Raw genomic sequence first — 24,674 nt, forward strand, 5'->3', positions numbered from 1 at the left:
TGTCTGTTACCTCCTGCAATTTCACAAACTGCTCGGGGTCAGGGCCCGAGTCCCCCTGACAAACAGGTCTCTAAATGCTTGTCAGTCTGAGTTGAGCAATCTGTGAGCATTGAAGGAAAGACACCAGAGACAAGATGATAAGCAACTCCAAGCAACAACTCTCTTTATTCAGCTGAAAGTTAGGGTTTATAAAGGCTGTAACCACCAATCACATACAGGCTGAGTTCATCCCATTACTTCACCATCTCATGACTGTCACTTCATCACCTCATGACTATTCCACATCCTTACACCCGCAATAAGTAACGAAGCTTATCTTTTTCCTGAAGCTAGTTCCTGGGTTCCCAAGCCAACTTGTAACTTTACTGTGCAGAACATCAGTATCTGCAGGAACATCAGGTTCCAGGGTCATACAGAGCTTCTGCCAGGGTTTGAGTAAGCAAAAATCCCATGGGAACAGGCTTTGCCTCTGCTATAGCCCTGGTCACAGGACTTGCACCCCCCTGGGCCTCTTACAACAAACCTCTCCTGTAAAAATTTGGATGCTATACCAGTTGGAGCATGCACTTTTAATAATGATATTGCTTCATTGCCTACGGTGTCCTTCAGCAGGATATAGTTTCCTTGTTTATGTCTTTTCATTATATCTACTTCTACTTTTGCTTTGCCTGAGATTAGGATTGCTACCCCTGCTTTTCTTACATCAGGTGAAGCACAATATATTGTGCTTCAACCTTTTACCTTCACCCTATGTGCATCCCCCCTTTTCAAATATGTTTCTTGTAAACAACGTATTGTTGGATTATGGCTTTTAATCCATTCTGCTATCTGTCTACGTTTTATGGAAGAGTTCATTCCATTCACATTCAGAGTTGTGATTACAATGTGTGTCTTTCCCTCTATCCTCTTTCCCACCATTTGTGCTTTTAGTTCTCCAGTCTCCCTTCCCATCCTCAATAGAATTTTCATATTTAACTACCCCTCCTGCAGTCTTCCCTGCCTTCTTTCAACCCCTCTCCCTTTTATTCCCCTTTTCCCTTACTACTTCTTCCCTCCCTTTTAGCTTCCCCTCCCCTTTCTTCTCCCTTCCCCTCCTGCTGCCTGTAGAGCTAGTTAGATTTAATTAAGTTTATTGTTCCCTCTTTGAACCAAATCAGATGAGAGTACCTCTCAAACAATGCTCATCTCCCTCCCCTCTTTCCCTCTACTATAATATAATTCTGTACTTCTTCCTGTGATGTAATTTACCATTTTCTGCTTCCTCCTTTTTACATATCCTGTTGCAATCAATTCGCATGCTTGAATCATATTTTTATCATAACTTTATCACTTACTTTTTGCCCATTCCTTGTATCTGTACATATGCCTTCTATATTTCATAATAGATGTACGATTCTCAAGATTAACAAGTATCATCTACCCTTATATGGAGTCTAACAGTTTGCTCAAATTGAGCAACAAGTTTTTCTTTTCCCCTGTGTGCCTTTTTATGCCTCTCTTGAGATCTGCGTTTGAAGACTGAATTTTCTATTGAGTTCTGGCCTTTTTGTCAGGAACGTCTGGATATCCCTTATTTCACTGAATGTCCATGTCTTTACCTGAAATATTATTCTGAATTTTTATCCTTGGTTGTAGTCCCAGCTTCTTTGTCTTATGCAATATCGTATTCCAATTCCTTTCATCTTTTAATGTAGAAGCTGCAAGGTCCTGTGTGATCCTGATTGTAGCTCTTCGATATTTGAACGATTTCTTCCTGGCTGCCTGTAATATTTTCTACTTCACTTAATAGTCCTGGAAGTTGGCAACAATATTTCTTGATGTTTTTAGTTTGGGATACCTTTTGTGAGGTGAAAAGTGGATTCTTAAATGACTATATTGTCATCTGGATCTAACACTTCTGGGCAGTTTTCCTTGACGATTTTTTGGAAAATATAGTCCAAACTCTTTTTTTTTTTCGTCATGGCTTTCTGGTAGGCCAATAATTCTTAAATTTTCTCTCCTGGATCTATTTTCCAGGTCAGTTGTTTGTCCAATGAGATATTTTGCATTTTCTTCTATCTTTTCATTCAGTGGATTCTGTTTGACTGATTCTTGATGTTTCACACAGTCATTAGATTCTACTTACCCAATTCTAATTTTTATGATATTCTTTTCTACAGTTAACTTTTGCCTCTCCTTTCCATCTGTCCAATTATTCCTTTTAAGGAATTATTTTCTCCGTTTAGTTTTTGTACTTCCTTTTCCATTTGTTCAATTTTCCTTTCTAAAGAGGTGTTCTCTTCATAGAATTATTTTTTTCATGCTTTTAAAATCATTGGCCAGTTTCTCTTCTATTTCCTTCTTCAGCTGTTACAGGAGAGCTCTCTGTGCCTGCAAGCAGTTCATAGACCCTTCTGAAGTTTCAGATGACAGTACGGTCTCAACACTGACCTCTTTGGTATTTTTGTTTTGGTCATTGTCCCCATAGAAAGATTATAAAAAGACTTTCTTGCTCTTCTTCTTCTTACTCATGATGATGACGCTTTGTGTATTGTGGCCTCTGGTTCTTTCAGCTAGAAGCTGAAGAATCTGGTGTTGAACTGGCTGGTGTAAGAAAGCAAAGAGCAGGTGTTTTTTTTTTCTTTTTTGTTTTGTGTTTCCCTGCATTAACCCTGGGGTTAGGTTGTTAAATGTGGGAGAGATGTGGTCTGGCTACGGGAGATCTCCTCAGTGGAGTTAGAGCAAAGGTCAGCTCAGTGCTTGGTGATTCCAGCTGCCTTCCCGTTTCCTCTGAAGGGCTGAGGCACACCTGGGTCCTAGTGGGAACCTCTACCCCCCTGGGCTCCAGATCTCCTCTTGGTTGGTTTGCTGAGGTAGGGCTGTCACCACAGTAAGAGGAATATTCCTGGCCTCAGTGGCTACGAGACTATTTACCCCTTCTGTTGCACCCACTGATCCAGGATTTTTCATGGGAAATATTTGATGGTTCTTTGGAGGTCAAAAATGGGAGGGGGAGAGAACATTTACCCATTGCTCCTCCATTTTGGCTCCTGGAAGTTCAAAGTAGGTGGCTTACAGATGTTTAATCTGCAAGTTGATAATCTCAGGAGCGACTGTGGCTGATACCTGGGGCTCAGCAGCTGTCACTCACTCGGCTCTGCTAGTCTCCCACCCTGGGGCTTACACTCCACCTTTCTGCCCTTCTGCCCTGCTGGTACCTCAGGCTGCCCCAGGGCTTTCCTGCTAGGCCATGACACGCCGTGCTGTGTGCTGTCGGTTCTTCAACACCTGGGAAACAAATACTTCCTGTCGACCTTCCAGTCTGTCCTGGTCTGTGAATCTGCCACAATTTGTCTCCTATTGGATTCTGCATCTCCAAAATTTGGTCAGATTCTCTTTTTAGAGGTATCTGAAGGAGATTTTCTAAGAGCTTAGGTGAGTAGTTGCTCTGACTCTGCCATCTTGGCTCTGCCCCCCTGTAAAACCAATTTTATCATACTTTAAAGAAAGTGTTGAATTAGAAATTCTCTCTCTCACTCTCTTCCTTGATGGAAAGCTAGCTAACAAAGGTTATACCTGTGCAATCATGTAAACATTTCCATATCAGTGATTTTATGCAAGCAGGTTTAAACAGAAATAAAAATAGAAAGAAAAAGGAACAGAGAAAGAAAAACAGGAAGAAAGAAAGAATGATTAAAATAAAGAAAGAAGAAAGGAAGACAGGAAGGAAGGAGGGAAGGGAGGAAGGAAGAAAGAAAGAAAGAAAGAAAGAAAGAAAGAAAGAAAGAAAGAAAGAAAGAAAGAAAGAAAGAAAGAAAGAAAGAAAGGAAGGGAGGGAGGGAGGGAGGGAGGAAGGAAGGAAGGAAGGAAGGAAGGAAGGAAGGAAGGAAGGAAGGAAGGAAGGAAGAAAGAAAGAAAGAAAGAAAGAAAGAAAGAAAGAAAGAAAGAAAGAAAGAAAGAAAGAAAGAAAGATAAAGGGTAAGCCTCTGTTTGTATTCAGATAATTTTTCTGCTGGTGGAAAGCATTTTTTTATCATGACTCCTAGAGGACTGTCTGGTATCACTATATTGCTGAGAAAAGTCAATTCATCCACAATTCGTCATGCAATATTGCTTTTTCTATGTCATTTTCTCCTTATCCTGCTCACTTCACTTTTTATCAGTTCATTCAAGTCTTTCCAGGATTTTTTTTAATCATCCATTGGTCATTTCTTAGAACACAATAATATTCCATTATAATCATGTGATACAAATGGTCCATAGATTACAGAATTGACGGGCATTCCCCTAATTTCCAATTCTAACTACCACAAAAAGAAGTTCTATAAATATTTTTGTACAAATAGGTCCTTTCCCCCTTTTTGGATCTCCATATCATTTAAATTATTAAAGATTATCTTCATCTCCTATATGTGAAGGTTTCTATTTCATGGGCTAAACATGTTCAGTTCACTCAACCTATCCTTAAATCACCTCTACATACTAGTTGTTCACCTCTGGATATTTGCCACATAATGAATGTCCTTCCTAAAATGTTTTCCTAGAATGATCACAAAATATGGTGCATATTGACCAAAAGCATATTGGCCAAAATAATGGAGAAGAGCTATAAATTCTGTGGCCCTTGTGATATTGCTTCAGCTTAATATTGTTTATTTATTTATACTGAACTTGAAGTCAATAAAATATTTTATATAAATTTCTTCATCCTCCCTATATTATACTTGCAAAATTCATTTTAATAGAAGTATGCAACCATGTCTTTCCCCCATCAAATTGAATTTCATTGAATTACTTCTAATACAATAAACTATTAATGTTCTTTTGAAGCCTGGTCTCATAAGTGGTGCAGGGGAAGCTAGGTGGCACAGGTCTTAGGTCTAAGTACTGCTATAAGGAATGTCTAACTATGTGACTTCAAGTCTGACCTCAGACACTTAGTAAGTGTGTGGCTCTGGGCAAGTCATCTAGCCTTGTTTGCCACAACAGTTCTTAATCTACAGTATGGGCTGGAGATGTAAATGATAAACATCCTCAGTACCCTGTCCAAAACAAACCAAAATATGGGATCATGAAAATTAGGGCAAGCCCGTAACAAATCAGCAATTTATCACATAGCACATCATCTATATATCCTACTGTTGCGTTAAAGACATATTTTATCAACTCATCATTTATACTTTTTTCAAGTTTTTGAATAAATTGTTACATATCCCAATTCACGCAATTATTTCCAAGGCATTCCACTAAAAGTTCAAAAAAAATAAACCTCCAAGCCCATGTTTTCCCTTACAATCTTTTCACATTCCCTTGTATCAACATATTACAGTAGAATGATTCCCCAAAGGTAAATTCTCAAAGGCTTTTATGACTTTATTTCAATTGAAGATGGAAGACAAAACATGTCTAGACTTTCTCCCAGAAGGATTATTAACATTGGGAATTAAACCTTTTTGAAATGAAAAGCAAACTGAACTTATAGATGAAGAAAGTACGAGGAAAGCAAACCTAGAAGCAGATGTAGAGAAGACAAACACTCCATGAAATTGTGTAACCGATCAAGTCCTGTATCCTGATGGGATAGAGATTTTGAAAGTTATTTTAAATATCTATTTGGACTTATTGTGAAGATAGCATTTACATCATGAGGTCCAGTAGTTTGGGTTTTCAAGTCTGAGTTTTCAAGAGTTGAAATAATACAGTTTCCGGAGGCAGAATCAATACTTCTTTTTAAGAAAATAAGTTATTTTTCCCAGAGTTACTCCTCTAAAAAAGTAGTTAGTAAATTTATTGTCTCTTTCATTTGAAAGTTCAATTGATTAAATCATTGAGATGGCAGGAGAGTTTCGTACAGTCACCGAGCTCCTACTAGTCAGATATGGACAAGAAATGTAGGCCTCCCTCCTAGTCATTTCAAATTAATCAAATATTTATAATTACCCTTTGATATTTTTATACTTTCCAGATGTATGCCTTTAGGAATAGTGGCATAAGGCATGCTAGGAAGAGATTATAATGCGGGATAAGTGTTTTCTTGTTTTGTGCATGACCCATTAAGTCAAACTTAATGTCTGTCACAGTGTTGTTAATATTGTTCAGCCATTTCCATCTTGTCTGATTCTTCACCACCCCATTTGAGTTTTTCTTCACAAAGACACTGGAGTGGTTTTCCAATTCCTTCTCCAGCTTGTTTTACAGATGTGGAACTGAGGCAAATAGAGTTAAGTGACTTGCTCAAGTGTCTGTTGCAGAACGTGAACTCATGAAGATGAGTCTTCTTAAATCTATGACCAGCGCGCCATCCACTGTGCCACCTAGCAACAGTTGTCATATACAAAGTGCTCATTGAATGCTTACTGATTGATTTAATGAGTTATAAAAGTAATTCTTTTGCTGAAAGGTTCTACTCAGACTTTATTTCTTTAATTGAGAGAATCCTGACCAATCTTAATTCCAACAAGGAGGTAATAGGATCATAAAATTGAAGCTGGATCATATCTTTTAAACTTTCCATTTCAATCTCCAGAGTGGGAGAAATAATGAAACTGTATCCTAGAAAGGTTTTGATTTTCCTAGAATGCATATGTAACATGATGATTTAAGACTATATTCTTTCAACCTAATATAAATGATTTTTCTACTGAAACAAATTTTTTTATAATTCTCTGGTTTCTTGTCATAATTTGCCTGTGCCTTGCCTTTGGTGTCATATGTTTATTCTTTAAGAGTTATTTGAGAAATTGGCTGTTTTGTAAATTCCTTGCACAAACTCTATGGCCATGCAGATAGCTAGTTCTTAAAAACGGTCTAGAAAAATCAATAATTCCACTAATTTATGAGCCCAAATGCTTCAAGAGTAATTGAAGTCAAGGCAAACCCCCCCTCCCCACTAATCTTATCAATTTGAATTTATGCCAGCAGCATCTTGTTTTCAATAAAATCCTCAACTTTACCCATCCCTCCCTCACTTGATTCATTTTTTTTATTCTAGGATATTCTGGTGTATGACTGCCCTGATATTTGGAATAAATGTCTGGAGTAAACCATACTACAGTGTCTGAATTCATCGTGCTAGGGTTATCAGACTCACTTGAACTTCAAATTATACTTTTTGTATTATTTTTTGGTGATCTACATTCTCACAGTGATGGGAAATGCAGGGATGATTACATTAATCATGATAGATTCTCAACTCCACACACCTATGTATTTTTTCCTGACCATGTTCTTGACTGATATTTTATATTCTTCAACTATAACTCCAAAGATGTTAGTTGACTTATTATCTAAACGGAAAGTCATGTCTTTTACTAGCTGCTTTTTACAGATGTATGTATTCATTGCACTGATAACCATTTAGTCTATCCTCTTCAGATTGATGGCCTATGACCATTATGTAGCAATATGTAATCCCCTACTTTACCCAATTACCATGTCAAGGACAGTGTGCCTGAAGATGGTCATGGGGACCTTCACAGCAGGATTCCTTAACTCAGTTATTCATACGAGTTACATAACTGGCTTATCCTACTGTGACTCCAATGTCATCCATCACTTTTTCTGTGACAGTCCCCCAATCCTCAAACTCTCTTGTTCAGATACTCAAATTAATGAAGCTATCATTTTCATTTTGACTGGGATAAATATGTTAGGAACACTTCTTGTCATCCTTACCTCTTATATCTATACCCTCTTCTCTATTCTACTCTTGCATTCAGTTGAAGGGAGGCGCAAAGCATTCTCCACCTGTGCTTCTCATCTTACAGATGTTGCTATATTTTATGGACCTGAGATTGTTACTTATTTGTGTCCAAGCTCAAGCTACTCCCCAACTCAAGGAAAAGTGATATCTGTGTTCTACACAGTGGTTATTCCAAGGTTGAACCCTTTAATATACAGCCTGAGAAATGAAGAAGTGAAGAGGGCTTTAAAGAATGCTATCACTGGAAGGATCACGTTTACATAATTGGGTTTTTGGTTATTTAAATAAATAAAGAATGCAATACAGAGATAGCTTTCAATCTCTACTGATAGTAGCTAAGATTGGCCAAGTTGGCTTTTATTCACTTTTCTTTACTTATTAGTGGAAGGTCTAATTTTAGTGATTCTAGATAACATTGTGACATTGGAAGCCATATCAGTGAAAACAATACTCCAAAAAATTAATATATAAAAAATAATTCAAATTAAAGGGAATGCAAAAATTCAAGGGGATGGTGGAACTTATGCTTCTAACATCAGGTGAAACTCCAGGTAATATTCCTGAAAAGTGTGCAAGGTTTTGGGGAGTTGCTAGCATCATATATTTGATATAGATAGAAACTCTAGACAAGAGGAGAACGCTTTAAATATCGAATAAATATTCCTGTTGTTTTTGGGGGGTGAGAGACAGAAAGGGAACGACTGTTGTAACAGGTTAATAATTGGAGCTTTCACTGTAGGTATCACCCAGTGGTTTATAAATTTTTAATACAGAACAAAATTACAAAATTTGGGATTTTAGTAGTTTGTTCAGTCAGGGGTTAAAATCTGTCTTAAAATGATTCAGCTTTTTCTGAATTTTTTCTATCCATATCTAGGGTTGGGTTTGATAGATCAATGTTAAATGAAAAAGGGGAATTTGTCAATTTCTCTTCTCCATTTTTAGACATAAATTGATCTACAACTTTCCTACCATTACATAGCCATCTAAATATCCCTTGAATAATAAACACTCATATCCAAGATAATATTAGTAACTGATCTGCAAATTATATATGGTAAAATTTAGAGAACATTTGCTGCAGTAAACAAGATCCGACAACGTGTCACAGTTAGAGAGACTCCATAGATCTCCTGAATAAAAAAAAATACTTAATACCCTTTGTTAACACAAACTATGAATCCATAGTATGATAATTAGAAAGAAAAATTCCTCCAAGAAATAGAGAAATAAAGAAATGCTTAAAGTTATAATTTTAGAGTATTCAAAACCAGCAAAAGAAACATATCAATGAGACAGATATATTCAAAGATCTTTTCAAAACATGCAACGGGGCCATCTCCAGTCATTCTGATCTATATCTTGCCACTAGACCCAGATGACTCCAGAGGAGAAAATAAGACTTTGCACAACTCTTCCTCACTTAAATCCAATTTCACTTGAAAGTCATGGCATCACTTTCTTGGTCCTCTTCCAGAATGAATTACAAACAACAACATGTGAGTAGCCCAAGGTGGCCCACTGTGAACTCAATTTATAAGTTCCATTTGGGCAAAGCAGTTCCTTCTTTCCTTCATTTTTTGTCTGTTTGTTGGCTCATTCCCTTCCTTTCCCATCCCTTCTTTGTCTCCTTCTATCCACATAGCCTATATTACTTTTACCTGCAGGTGCGCTGCTCAAAAGAATGCAAATTTTGATGTCAGAAACCTAGCAAGATATCTTGGGGAGGAAAGGGTAGATATTTTTTATTAAAAACTGTGACATAAATACAATTCACTCTGGCTCTTATTAAAAGGCCAACAATAGAGCCCAACCCACAGCCCACTTAGTGATGATTGTTTGGATCTTGATGACTCAGAGTCAAAGTAAAAAGTAATGTCCAAACAAAGGAACCACATCAAAAATTCCTTGTTGAGCATTCCAAATTAGATGCCCCCAAACATCTTGCATGCCACATATCCAAAACTGAATTCATTTACTTCCCCAAAGCCGCACTCTTCCAAAATTTCCTTTTATTGTCAGTGGCAGCTCCATCTTCCTGTACACCAGGTTCATAATCTTCACATTATTCTAAATCTCTCTCATCCCAAATAAACTATCAGTTTTTAGATCTTATTATTTTTTACCTTTGTAAGATAATATCTACCATAGTCTTTTTAAAATTTCTACATTCATAACATCTCTTAGGTTTGAATCATACCCTCCCCTCATTCACATAGTTACTACCCTAGTTCAAACTTAAACCATCTCCTGCATAAACTATTGGAAAAGACTTTCCATTAGTTTCCAGTATTGTCTCTTCCCAATCCAGTTCGTTTTACACATTTCCACTAATTTTTCTTTAATGCAAACTGACCATTTGACTCTTCTACCTAACCAACTCCAGTGTTGTTTCATTGCCTCTAAGAGAAAAAATAAGATTTTCCTCTTTAACTTTTACCTTTCACAACTTAAATTCTGTCTTTCTGGCCTAACTGAATATTATTTGCTCTTCCAGGGTCAAGGCATTTCGTTTTTTATAACCTTGACTTTCATTGTTTATCCTCCAGGAATATAACGAACTCTCTCTTTGTAACAACTTCAGAATCGCTCTTTCCCTTTAATTTGTAGCTCAGGTACCATATATTACATGAAGCCTTTCTGGATCCCAAAAGTGACTAGTACTGTGCCCAGACTACTGTATATTTATCATTTTCCTCTGTGTTAGTAGTTACGAGTTTTATGTATGTGGAATTTATGCATGCATGTATATGTGCATACACACAGCACACATATGTATATATATGCACTCGCATTATATTTACACATGTATATTAATTTATGCAAGACTGCACACACATATGTATGTATATATCACTTGTCTTTGTCATTAGAATTTAAGTACCTCCTGACTGTTAATAGACTTTGTGATAATTCTTTTATACTTACATCCCTAGTATCTATAACAGAGCTTGGTACATTAAGGTATTTTATAAATAAATGTGCATTTTGAAATTGGAAGTAAAATTAATAAACTGGTTGTTCACTTGACCATTTAGTGCATTTTTGAGAAGACTTTTGTTTTTGAGAAGCTGAATGAAACAGGCACAGCATTTGGAAATGCAGATTGTATCAGGTATAGATAACAAGTCTCAAAAAGCCCTGAGCCTGACAATATCACCTAACATTCATATACCATTTATGCTGGAAAACATAGGAACTTATATCTCAACAAACATAAAGATTAACTTTATAGAGTGCACTGACAATATTGGTTAATGGGTTTGAAAGGATGATTTGAGTTTTACATTCTCCTTTTGCAAAATTTGGTACTTCAAATTATATGGTAGTCAGGTGTCTGTTGATTGAATCAAATGGATTATTCACAATTTGCATTCATCCACTTAAGTCAAAACTGAATTAAAGCAATCTAGAGCATCACCAAGGAGTTGCGTACTTTGGTACAAGGTGAAGAACCAATGGCATATCATTGTTGATTGAAGTCAAATCCAATATAAACAAAATAAACATAATCCTGTGATCGGTTTACTGGGGCTCAGTGCAGAGATACCATGATCATGTTCACTAAACACTTTTTACTTGCCAGGTACTGGGCAAAGCTCTTTGTACCTCGTAAAGGGGGAAAAATCATGAAAACTGGCCCTGATCTCAAGGATCACACATTGTCTTAGAGGAGTCAACATGTAAATAGATACTTCAAACAAATAGAAGTAAATAGATGATAGGCAAATGTGTAATTCATAATTTCACAATGGAATTTGGAAACAAGGGCCAGAACAAAAGAAGCCTACTGCAGAAAGTATGATTTTGCCTGAATCTCAATTCAAAGCAGGGAAACTAAAAGGAAAAAAATGAACACTCTAGGTACGTCATATAGATAGTCAAAGATATGGAGTTGGGAAATGGAGTGTCATTTCCCAGAAATGATAGATAGTCAAGTGTAGTCAAATTGCACAGCTGATAGAGGGGAATAATGTATAAGAAGAGTAACAATTCAGGGAGAGATCGTGTTATAAGGCAAAACGAAACAAAACAAAAACTACTACATGCCAAAAAGTAATTTCTGTTTGATGTTAAAATTTGTAGGAATCAATCTGTTCCTCTTCACATGGACCAGTAGCAAAGGAATCCATTAACTCCTTAAAACCTTCAGTTACCCTTTAGGATAGTTTCTATTGTTAGAAATTGGCAATGAAATCAACATTGCATTAGAAATCAGAGAACATGGGTTCAACCCCAGCTCTGTTCTAGCTTATGGGACGTTAGCAGTACTTTACATCTCTGGGTCTAAATTTCAGCAACTATAAAATGAGAAAATTAGAACAGATAACCTCTGTCATCCTTCTCATGATGATATTTAAGATTTTGTTACCTGATGACAAAATTTCTCCCCTTCACATAGGAAAAAAAATCTGTCATTTAATTCTTTTGAATTCTCTTGGTTCATTTCCCAGGACCCAAGTGGAACAACTCTGTCTATCCCATAAATTATTAAAGACACTCTTCATGATGTGACAAGTCATCAAAGACTGAAACAACTTAACAATTGATCTTCTAACGTTACGTGTACATCGTGCTGTTGTGTTAATAACATTTCTTCAGCTCCTCATTATACTTTTTCCAAGTCACTGAATAAATTGCTAATAAGTACTGAATGAAAACATTATCCCTAAGGCATTTCATCAACAGGAAAGAATTTATATTTCCTTCTTCTACCTTTTCATATCTCCTTATTTCATCATATTCTGGTGAAATATTCCCCTAAGATAGAATCCCAAAGAGATTTCTGACTCTATATCTATTCAAGATGGAAGGTAAAACAAATCTCACTTTTTCTTCCCCAAGAAAGCTTTATAGCACTGAGAATTAAACTAGTATAAAGAGAAAAAAGAATCTCCAGTTGAAGGAACGTATAGGAAAGCTAACAACGAGCAGCTGGGAAGAATATTACTCCATGAAGTTCTACAACTGATCAAATCCTGTGGCCTGATGAGACAGAGAGTGTGGAAGTTATTTTTAATATCTATTTGGATTATTATGAAATGTTATTTCCATCGTGAGGTACTGTAAATTTGGTATGTATTTTTTTCTTCTATATCTGAAACTGAGATTTTCAAAGTTGAAAGGGCACAAGTCCTGGAAGTGAAGTAATTCCTTTTTATTAAGTTTAATAAAATTGTTAATTTTTCGCAGAGGTCCTCTTCAAAAAGCAATTGATGAATGAACCATTCCTTTCATTTTAGAATTCAAGTGACTGAGTGATTGAGAGTGTTCTAACTTTGCATACTGACATCACACTGGTAATGGCCAGATCTAAATACCAAACCCAGTCCTTCCTCCGAACAATTTCAAATTAATTCAACCTTAATTTTTTATACCTTGCAGTTTCAGACCTTCACTGGTAGTTGTGAAGCCAGTCAGGAGAACATTACAATGGCAGGACAAGTGTTTTCATGTCTTGTGTATGATCCATTGAGCCAAGGATAGTGATTATCACATAGTGTTGTTGTTGTTTCAGTAATATTTGACAGTTTGTGAACTCACTTGGAGTTTTCTTTCCAAAGACACTAGCATGATTTTTTATTTACCTTCCAACCTCATTTTACAGATGAGGAAATTAAGGCAAAAAGAGTTAATTGACTTGACCAGGGTCATCACTTAATAAATATCTGGACTTGTACTTTCACTCATGAGGAAGATTCCGGGTCCAGTGCTCTTTCTACTGTCCAACATAGCTACCCCGGAATAGAGTAAGTGCTCAATAAATGCTCATATCTTGAGTGATTTAATGAGTTTAGAGGTAATTCTTTTCCCAAAGGATTCTACTTAAATATCATTTCTTTAACTAATATTAATCTGATCACTCAAAATTCTAGAAAGTTTGTCATAAGATCAAAGAGTTAGAATTGGAATGGATTTTTAAAAGCATCAAGTTCAACTACCCTCCCCTCCAAAAATGAGGAAACTGTGTCCCAGGAAGGTGATTTTTCGTAGAGTGCACAGGTTATATGATAATTTAAGACTACATCATCTGAAGCTAATATAAGTGATTTTCATACTGTAATATTTTCATCATTCTCAAGATTCTCACCATTTTTTACTGGTGCTTTTCTTTTTCTTATATGTGTCTCTTTCTTTTTTATTTGTTTGTGAAACTGGCCTTTAAATTACTATCTCTTTGCCTAAGGTCCTGAAGATAGATTATGCTTCTTAAAGGGAAATAAAAGATAAAAGCCCATCATTTTATAAACTCAAACGTCCTGAATTGCTGAGTTTAGAGTGACACACTTACCACTCTTCAGAATCTGAATTTATCTTAGCAGCTCCTTGCAACTATAAGATCCCCAAACTTACGGATCAGTTGTCATCCCTCCCCTCACTGTATTATTTTTTTCAATTCTAGGATTTTCCAGTCTGTGACTGTGCCGATATTTGGAATGAATGTCTGTGGAAAATCATACTAGAGTGGCGGAATTCATCTTGCTGGGGTTAACAGACTCACCCAAACTTCAAGTAATATTTTTTGTGTTCTTTTTGATGATTTACACTCTCACAATAATGGGAAATGTAGGGATGATTACATTAATCATGATAGATTCTCAACTCCACACACCTATGTATTTTTTTCTGACCAACTTGTCCTTGGCTGATATTTTTTATTCTTCAACTATCACTCCAAAGATGTTAGTTGACTTATTGTCTAAAGGGAAAGTCATCTCTTTTACTGGCTGCTTTGTGCAGATGTATGTCTTCATTGCTTTAGCAACTACTGAGTGTATCCTCTTTGGATTGATGGCCTATGACCGTTATGTGGCCATATGTTATCCCCTGCTTTACCCAGTTATCATGTCAAGAACAGTGTGCCTGAAGATGGCCACATGGGCCTTCACAGCAGGATTCCTTAACTCAGTTATTCATACCAGTTACATAAGTAGCCTTTCCTTCTGTGACTCCAATGTCATCCATCACTTTTTCTGTGACAGTCCCCCAATCCTCAAACTCTCTTGTTCAGATACTCAAATTAATGAAACTATCATTTTCATTTTTGCTGGGATAAACACATTAGGAACACTTCTTATCATCCTTACTTCTTATATCTATATCCTCTTCTCTATTCTACGCTTACATTCAGTTGAAGGGAGGCGCAAAGCATTCTCAACTTGTGCTTCTCATATTACAGCTGTTGCTATATTTTACGGAACTGGGATTATTACTTATTTGTGTCCAAGTTCAAATTACTCTGCAACTCAAGGCAAAGTGTTATCTGTATTCTACACAATGGTTATCCCAATGCTGAACCCTTTAAATTACAGCCTGAGAAATGAAGAAGTGAAGAGGGCTTTAAAGAATGCTGTCACTAGAAAAAGAATCTTCACACTTATATGATTTTACGATAATCAAAATAATTAAGAATACAAATGTAGAATTAACTCTTTCAACTATTTACTGATATTTCTTGAGTTGGGCTAAGTGTATTTTTACTTTTCCATTTTTCTCTACTCAAGAGTTGAAAACTTAACTGTAGTGAGTCTGGGGAATATCACAGCAATGAAAAGCCCAGTAGTTAAATCAATAAATAAGCAAACAAATTAAGAAATGAAAGAAAAATATTTGAAAATAAATTAAAAGCATTCATTGTGGGTATTGGAACTTATGCTTCTAACATTAAACGAAATCCCGGATAATATCCCTGAAATGTACCCAAGCTTTGGGAGGGGCGGGTGATTCCAGCAACATGTGTAATATATAACTAGAAACTCTAGACAACAGGAGGATTTTTAAAAATGAAGTCAATGTTTTTTGGGGAGGAGAGACAAGGGAATAGAAGGTTGAAAGAGTTTAGCAATTGGATCTTTCACAGCAGATACAACCCAATGCCATGTAACTCATTTAATACAGAATAAAATGACAAACATGGGTATTCTTGTAGCTGATTCAGTCAGAGGTTACTGTATACCTGCCAAGCCTAGAGGCCTGTATTGGGCTACCCGAGTCTTTCTTACCTCACCTCCCGAGGTCTTCGGCTGGCCACGCCGGATGCACGTATGAGAGAAAGGACGTTCCAGAGTCAAACAGGGGTTGAGCTTTATTTCAGGGTTTCGGTTACAAGTGCAGGGGCGCTCTTCTTTCTTAGGAGGAAGAGGGGGAGATTTCCTAAGGAAGCTAAGCTTAAGGGATTGGAAGTAGAAGTACAAGCGGGGAGAGAGAGGGAGGGGAGAGAGAAAAGAAAAGAAGCGGAGCCCTACTTTTCTCTTTGGCTCCACACGTGCTAAGAGAGCTTTCTGGCTTCCTCATTCCTACTTAATCTTCAGCCACACAGTTTGCATTTCAATACCATGCTGTTAGGTAACTAGGTGTGCTCCAATACGGGACGACCTCGAGGGCAGGGAGACTCCACCCATCACCTATCTCCCGGGGAGAGGCGGAAATACCCGAGCTAGCCGAGCTAGCTCAGTCTGACCTTCTCGAACCCCCGCTGTTCATGGAGGGCCTCGTAAGACTCTAAGATTTAGAAGTCCCACTTTTACCTGCCCGAGACTGTCCACACGGAATTGAGCTTCCAGTCCCAACATATCCCCTTCTTTGTTTTGCGCGGAGCGCACCTGGCTCTAGAGCAAACAGTGGCTGGAGGCTGAGTGGATTAAGGAAGGCCTTTAGCATATGAGTACCCTACAACAAGACTTCATTCACACAGAAATCTGCAGCTAGCACAACTGACAAAGGGAGGCATCAAATAAAACAAAGATGAAACTAAGTGGCTGAGTTACAACAGGGGAAGTGCAATCAACTAATCCCAAAGCATATTTTAAGAGAAGCAGGTGGTGTAGGCGCCTTACATCACCACTCCCTTAATCTTGCAAATGGATCTATACAGGTGGAAAATTGGTCACCTCCTCCCCACCCAAGTGTCCTGGGTTTGTGATATCAAAGTCCTCATTCAGCTGGCGAAAAAAGGATGCCTAGATTGAAGCTGTCAGCAGCAGTGTCTGCGGTTGTGATGAGGGCTGCTTCCTCTCTGGGCAGCAAGGTTAAAGCTGTCAGCAGCAGGCTCAGGTGGTGTATGATCCTTCTCCGGGGTCTCTGGGCTCTCCAGGGTCTCCGCCTCCTGCGTCTCCGTCGTCTCCGACCTCGGTTCCCACCTACGGATCCTTCTAATGGGAATCCACGCATCACCTTTTCCTGTGGAGACACAAACATACCCTCGACCCCATATTAGTATCTTAAAATGTCTCATAGCTGGAGTAGTGTGTGAGCCTTTTGAGACAGCTGTATCAAGCTCTGATTGTATTAGGCCTCTTGATCTTAGCTCTGATTGTATTAGGCCTCTTGATCTTAGCTCTGATTGTATTAGGCGACCTTTTCCCCTTCTTTGTTTAGCGAGGATCGCCTTCAAGGTAAGATTGATAAGAATGCATACTGGCTCTTTACTTAGGTATAGCTGCTGCCAGGTGCTTACAAATGCTTCATTAACATCTGTAAGGAACCTGACTTTCCCAGATTTTTTCTTTATAACAAACACAGGAGCATTCCAGGGTGCTAATTGCTCCTTAACCAGTATTTGTAATGCCTGGAGTTTTTCTGAAGTCAGAGACCATTGCTCCACCCAAATCGGGGTGTCTGACTTCCAATTCAAGGGTGGGGACTCCAGTACAACAGCAATGGCCCTTACTAAAAATTTGATAGCTTCATCCCGAGGCGGCTCATAATGTCCCTGCCCCAGATGTTAAAACTAAGTCCTGGAATCACCAACGGCCATACGGTCCCTTGGCGATCCTCTGCCTCCCACTTTACTGGGTGCATTGTCTCTAAGGTATTTTGGCACCCTCCTATTCCCCACACTGGTCTTTGGCTTTCTTTGAGCTTCCAGTGCCGGGGTACTGAGCGACCGCTAAGGCAGGTCCTATCCGCTCCAGTATGGAGCGTGCTATAAGGAGGCGCAGAGGGAAGACACGGTACATTCTCCCCTGCCTCGCCTTTCCCATCCGCTAGATGGAGCTCCGAACCTATTTTTTCTTTACGCTCCTTAACTTTCCGCTTAACTTTCTGCTTGCCTGGGTCCTCCCCTCCCCTCTCTCCGCTTCCACTCTTATTCCAATCCCGCCCTGGCCTCTCCGGCCCTTCCTTACAAAATTCTCGGAGGTCGTTTAACTCTATAGTGACCCCCGCCTCCCTGCATTCCCTGTAAAGTATCTCAGCCCAGACCTCCTGTTCCTCTGGCTTTATTACTGGCAATTGATTCCTCATCCCTGCCCTTTTCCCAGGGGTTTGGGAAGCTTCTCTCCCCTTTCTCTCCTTCCGAATCTAGGATTCGGGACTCGCTTCTTTCACAGCCCCTTCCGGGTGTACCCCAAAAGCACCCAGGATTATCTACGCTCCCAATCCCTGTTGGTGCGCCAACTGCCAAGCCTAGAGGCCTGTATTGGGCTACCCGAGTCTTTCTTACCTGTCCCAGGTCTTCGGTTGGCCAAACCGGATAAACGTATGAGAGAAAGGTCGTTCCAGAGTCAAACAGGGGTTGAGCTTTATTTCAGGGTCCAGGTTACAAATGCAGGGGGGGTCTTCCTTAGGAGGAAGAGGGGGAGATTTCCTAAGGAGGCTAAGCTTAAGGGATTGGAAGTAGAAGTACAAGCGGGGAGAGAGGGGGAGGGGAGAGAGGAAAGAAAAAAAACGGAGCCCTACTTTTCTCTTTGGCTCCACACGTGCTAAGAGCTTTCTGGCTTCCTCATTCCTACTTAATCTTCAGCCACACAGTTTGCATTTCAATACCATGCTGTTAGGTAACTAGGTGTGCTCCAATCCGGGACGACCTCGAGGGCAGGGAGACTCCACCCATCACGTATCTCCCGGGGAGAGGCGGAAATACCCGAGCTAGCCGAGCTAGCTCAGTCTGACCTTCTCGAACCCCCGCTGTTCATGGAGGGCCTCGTAAGACTCTAAGATTTAGAAGTCCCGCTTTTACCTGCCAGAGACTGTCCACACGGAATTGAGCTTCCAGTCCCAACATATACCTTAAAATAATTGAGATATTTCTGAAATCTATCTGTCTATATGTAGAGTTTGGCTTGTTAGATTAATGCTAAATTAAAAAGGGTGATTTGTCAATTGTTCATTTCCACTTTCAGACATGAATTGATGTACAAGCTTTCCTAGTAGCTGCATGACCATCTGAACATTCTTAGAATAATTAACACTGATATCCAAGATGATTCCAATCATTAATAGTAAAATTATTAATTGCAAAAAAAAATGCAGAGATCCTTTGCCATAGTAGACAAGATTTGATAGCAGCTGTAGTTAGCGAGACTCCATAGGGCTGGTGAATTAAATATATGTGTGTATTACATATTATCATATTATTATTTTATGTTATTTTAATGTATGTATATATATGTATACTATATATATATATATGTATATATATATATGTGTATATATATATATATATATATATATATATATATATATATATATATATATATATATATATATATATATATATATACACATACTAAATAGTTTCTTCTGACACAAACTATAACTCTACAGAATTATCGTGGGAGAAAATTCCCTCAAGTATTAAAAAAAGTTTAAAATTAGAATAGTATTAGTCAATGAAAGAGCAACAAATTAAATTATCGAAGTGAGACAGACATATTCAAAGATCTTTAAAAATATTCACAAGCCAAACAAGTGGTAAACACAGCAAATATAAGCACTTTATTTGAAAGTGAAAAATATGCTCTAAAGAAATTCATGATGTGGAAGATTTTATTAGTAAAAAGCCCTAAGTACAAATTCAGGAGAAACAGCAGAAGACTCTCAAAACTGTTAAATGCAAGTTATTCAAGGAAAAAATAGTACAAGTTTTTCCTTTTTACTATTTCTAATTAGCAGTCAATATATGAAAATAATTTTGTATCCGAGTATGCATGTATGTGTTTAAGAATTATATGTGTCATCTTCACGACCAAGCAAAGGAAACATATCAAAAACCCCATGTTGGACATGTTAAATTGGAGAAATCCAAACATCTTGCATTCAATATATCCAAAACTGAAGTCATTATCTACTTCCCTAGACTTCTTCCAAACATTAATTTTTGCCATTATCACATCCATAACGCCTGTTTACCATTCATAATCCTGACATTATTTTTAATCTTCCTCATCCAACACATACTATTAGTTCTCAGATCTTACCATTTTTTACCTTTGTAACATAATATCTGAAATAATATTTTAGAATCTCTACCTTTATCTCATCTCTTAGGTATGAACCCTTTTCTCTACTCAAATAGCTTCTACCTTACTTCAGGCTCAAATCAACTCTTGTATAGATTATTGGAGGAGGTTTCTAATAGATTTTCATTATTATCTCTTCCTAATCTCATCCATTCTACACACTTCCACTATTTTTTTTTATTTTACACTGGTTTGCTCATGTGATTGTGTAGGATAAACCATAAATTTCTCCATTTAACTTTAATGCCTTTCACACCTTAGACTGTCTGTTTTTCTAACCTCACTGGACATTATTTGCCCTTTTAGAGGTATAGCTAAACGAGCCATTTCTCTGTTCCTCACATATAACATTTTGTTTTCTATCACCTGGACTTTCTTTTTTTGTCCTCCATGAATATAAAGAACTCTTTCTTTACAACAATGTCAGAGTCCCTCTTTTCGTTTAACTTGTATCTCAGGTAACATATACTACTTGACGCTTTTCCAGATCCCAAATGTGACCAATACTGTGCCCAGACTACCTTATATTTGACATCTTCATATATTATTTATCATCTTGATGTATATGTAAAACACGCACTATTTGAGTGTGTATATGCACATGTGTACATATATTAGTGTATACAAGAGTGTACATACACATGAGTGTATATATTACTTGTCCTTTCCATTAGAGTTCAAGAATCTGCTGACTTTTACTACTTCTATCCCGAGCACTTATTAGGCAACTTGGTACATGAAGGTATTTTATAAATAAAAGATGGTTTAAAATGAAATATAATAGAAATAATAAAATTGGAGGATGATTTTTAAATGAATGATCAATAGGGCAAGAAGATAAAAAAGGATTTCAAAGACTTTCAAAGTTATTAAGAAATATTCTTTAGCAGAGTGGACAAAGAATAACATTAAAACAAATATGGAAATTAAGCTAGCAACACTAGTGGCAAGCTTCCCAATCTTGCATCATCATATTCTTCATCATCAAAAATTAAAAAACTGATCATATATTTTAACCTAGTAATGTCAATATGGATGTCACACCCTGAAAGTAATATCGCAAACAAAGATAGTTAATCTTGAGAATTGTATATTTACTATGAAGCGTAAAAGGGATATACATAGATAGAGCAAGTGGATATAAATTAAATGATGTGATAACAAATGTGATATAAGGATGCAAAGGGAGGGATATGTGAAAAGGAGGAGGCAAAAAAAATGAATTCCATCAGAGGAAGAGTCACAAAAATATATTACAGTAGAGGGAAAGAGGGAGGGAGATGAACCTTGTTTGAGAGGTATTCTCATGTGAATGGATTCAAGGAATAAAGAGCAAATTCAATTAAGTATAGAAATACAATTAGCTCTATAAATAGTAGGAGGGGAAGGGGGAAAGGAAATGGAGGGGAGGCTAAAAGGGAAGGAAGAAGTAGTAAGGGAAAAGGGGATTAAAAGGGAGGGGAACTGAAAGAAGGGAGGGAAGACTGAGGGAGGCAGTGGTCAAAAATTAAAACTGTTGTGGAGGGGAAGGGAGAAGGGAGAAGTAAAAACATAAACAAGGTGAAAGGGGATGGAGGGAAAGACACAGTAATCATAACTGTGAATGTGAATGGGATGAACTCTCCCATAAAAGAAAGATAGCAGAATGGATTAAAAACCATAATCCAACAACATGTTGTTAACAACAAAACACATTTTAAACAGGGGCATACATACAGGGTAAAGGTAAAAGGTTGGAGCAGAATATCTGTGCATCAGTTGAAGAAAAAAAAAACAGGGGTAGCTATCCGAATCTCAGACAACACAAAAGCAGAACTAGATCTAATCAAAAGAGATAAGGACGGAAACCATATCCTGCTAAAAGGCCCCATAGAAAACGTAGCAATTTCATTACTAAACATATATGCTCCAAGTGGTATAGCATCCAGATTCTTAGAGGAGAAGTTAAGGGAGATACAGGAATAAATAGACAGCAAAACTATACTAGGGGGGACCTCAACCTTCCCCTCTCTGAACGTGATAAATCTAACTTCATAATAAACAAGAAAGAAGTTGCGGAGGTGAACATAACTCTGTATAAGGTAGGCATGATAGATATGTGGAGAAAATTGAATGGCAATAGAAAGGAACATACCTTTTTCTCCATGGTACATGGCACATATACAAAAACTGACCATTTATTAGGCCACTAAAACGTCACAATCCAGTGCAGAGAGGCAGAGATAGTCAATGCATCCTTCTCAGATCATAATGCCATAAAACTTATATGTAATGGGAGGCCATGGAAATAAAAACCTAAAACTAATTGGAAACTAGACAACGTAATCCTAAAGAATGAGTGGGTTAAACAACAAATTATAGAAATAGTCAACCACTTCTTTCAAGAGAATGACAATAACAAGGCAACCTATGAAATTTTGTGGGATACTGCAAAAGCAGTTCTTAGGGGAAGTTTCATATCTTTGAATGCCTACATAAACAAAGTAAAGAAAGAGGAGAACAATAATTTGGGTATGCAGCTGAAAAAACTAGAAAAAGAACAAATTGAAAATCCTTAAGTAAATACCAAATTAGAAATACTGAAAACCAAAGGAGAGATTAATGAAATTGAAATCAAGAAAACTATTGAACTCATAAATAAAACTAAGTGTTGGTTTTATGAAAAATCCAATAAAACTCATAAAACTTTGGGCAATGTGACTAAAAAAAGAAAGAACAAAACCAAATTACCAATATCAAAAATGGAAAGGGTGAACTCACCTCCAGTAAGTAGGAAATTAAAACAACAATAAAAAATTTCTTTGCACAAATGTATGCCCATAAATTCTACAATCTAAATGAGATGGATGATTACTTTAAAAGATATAAATTGCCCACATTAACAGAAGAGGAATTTGAATACTTAAACAACCTCCGTCTCAGAAAAAGAAATTGAACAAGCCATCAATGAATTCCATAGGAAAAAATCTCCAGGACCAGATGGATTCACAAGTGAATTCTATCAAACATTTAAAGAACTGTTAATCCAATACTACATAGACTATTTGGGAAATTGGGGAAGAAGGAGTCCTCCAAAGTTCTTTTTATGACACAAGTATGGTTTTGATACCTAACCCAGGAAGAGCCAAAACAGAGAGAAAAACTTATGCACCAATTTCTCTAATGAAAATAGACGCGAACCTCTTTTTTCTTCATTTTTAACACAGTTCATATCACATAAAACAATTCCAACTTTTGGTCAGGTGATACTTCCTTTAAAGCATTTACAATATAGACTACAAACGAATTTTTTTTTTTACGTTAACCAACTGAGACACAAATAATAATTATGTATGCTAACTTCACAAGCCCTTGACCTAATTTTCTCCACTGTATTATTAAGAATTAAAAGACCCTAACTTATAGACTTGGCCTCGGATGTTCCCCTACCAACAATCTATAATTTAATAGATCTGATATTAAGCTTACAAACGTTTTGACTGTAGGAAATTGCCACTAAGAGTAGGGACATTGCAGGGAAACATTAAAACAAATATGGAAATTAAGCTAGCAACACTAGTGGCAAGCTTCCCAATCTTGCATCATCATATTCTTCATCATCAAAAATTAAAAAACTGATCATATATTTTAACCTAGTAATGTCAATATGGATGTCACACCCTGAAAGTAATATCGCAAACAAAGATAGTTAATCTTGAGAATTGTATATTTACTATGAAGCGTAAAAGGGATATACATAGATAGAGCAAGTGGATATAAATTAAATGATGTGATAACAAATGTGATATAAGGATGCAAAGGGAGGGATATGTGAAAAGGAGGAGGCAAAAAAAATGAATTCCATCAGAGGAAGAGTCACAAAAATATATTACAGTAGAGGGAAAGAGGGAGGGAGATGAACCTTGTTTGAGAGGTATTCTCATGTGAATGGATTCAAGGAATAAAGAGCAAATTCAATTAAGTATAGAAATACAATTAGCTCTATAAATAGTAGGAGGGGAAGGGGGAAAGGAAATGGAGGGGAGGCTAAAAGGGAAGGAAGAAGTAGTAACTTCGTGTCAGTTCCAGGCAGGAGTAGATTGTCAACTTGCATTCAGTCAGGCTTAAAGTCTGCCAGGTGTCAGTGGGGAAATTGAGTCAGGAGAATCTTACCTCAGCCCAGACTGAACAGCCACTCTTCCCATGAGACCACCTTTTTCAGTTCATATCAGCATCTCACAGGCTCACTGGAATCACAGATTGGAGTATCAGACTGCCTTTCTTTCTATCCATACCTGGAGTTAGACTCCAAAGAACAGTCAGTTAATAGTCCCATAGCATCTTAAAATAGCAAGTTCCAATACCCAGGTTTCAGATATGACTATAATTTCACCTTGGCTAAGGAACTCCTTTTGAGGCAAGTCTTAAGTGACTTACTTGCCTTTCTATACAAGTTCTTGTTCTTGATTGAATAACAATCATAAAATCACATTCATCAATAAAACCTTACCATTTCCATCAATGACAAATTTTACCCGAGGTTACCTGCCTCTAGGAAATTTAGACTAAAATTCTTTTCCCCAAACTACAGATGTCTCTGATTTACTCTCAATAATTAATTTAGTCAATTGTTCTAATACTAATTTCTTTTACATTACTTTGTAACATGTCCAATTTTTCTCCCCATCTCTCCCCCCCCCACCCCCAATACCTTGCATTCTGATTACTCCTTCCCTCAATGTACCCTCCCTTCTATCACACCCCACCCTTGC

General features: G+C 37.3%; 1 protein-coding gene and 1 pseudogene across 1 annotated transcript; both read left to right on the forward strand.

Moving 5' to 3' along the window:
* The first annotated feature begins 7,008 nt into the window (after positions 1 to 7,008).
* On the forward strand, positions 7,009 to 7,945 carry LOC140516875 (olfactory receptor 5F1-like; annotated as a pseudogene).
* Positions 7,946 to 14,119: 6,174 nt separating this feature from the next.
* On the forward strand, positions 14,120 to 15,067 carry LOC140516799 (olfactory receptor 5F1-like). Its single transcript, XM_072627709.1, has one exon. The coding sequence runs from the start codon at positions 14,123 to 14,125 to the stop codon at positions 15,065 to 15,067; it is 945 nt and encodes a 314-aa protein (XP_072483810.1). The 5' UTR covers positions 14,120 to 14,122.
* The last annotated feature ends 9,607 nt before the right edge of the window (positions 15,068 to 24,674 follow it).

Source organism: Notamacropus eugenii, chromosome Y, assembly GCF_028372415.1.
Source record: "Notamacropus eugenii isolate mMacEug1 chromosome Y, mMacEug1.pri_v2, whole genome shotgun sequence".
Classification (NCBI taxonomy): domain Eukaryota; kingdom Metazoa; phylum Chordata; class Mammalia; order Diprotodontia; family Macropodidae; genus Notamacropus; species Notamacropus eugenii.

Excerpts from the sequence above, each read along its gene's own strand:
- LOC140516799 (XM_072627709.1), top strand. The coding sequence starts at position 14,123 with ATGTCTGTGGAAAATCATACTAGAGTGGCGGAATTCATCTTGCTGGGG.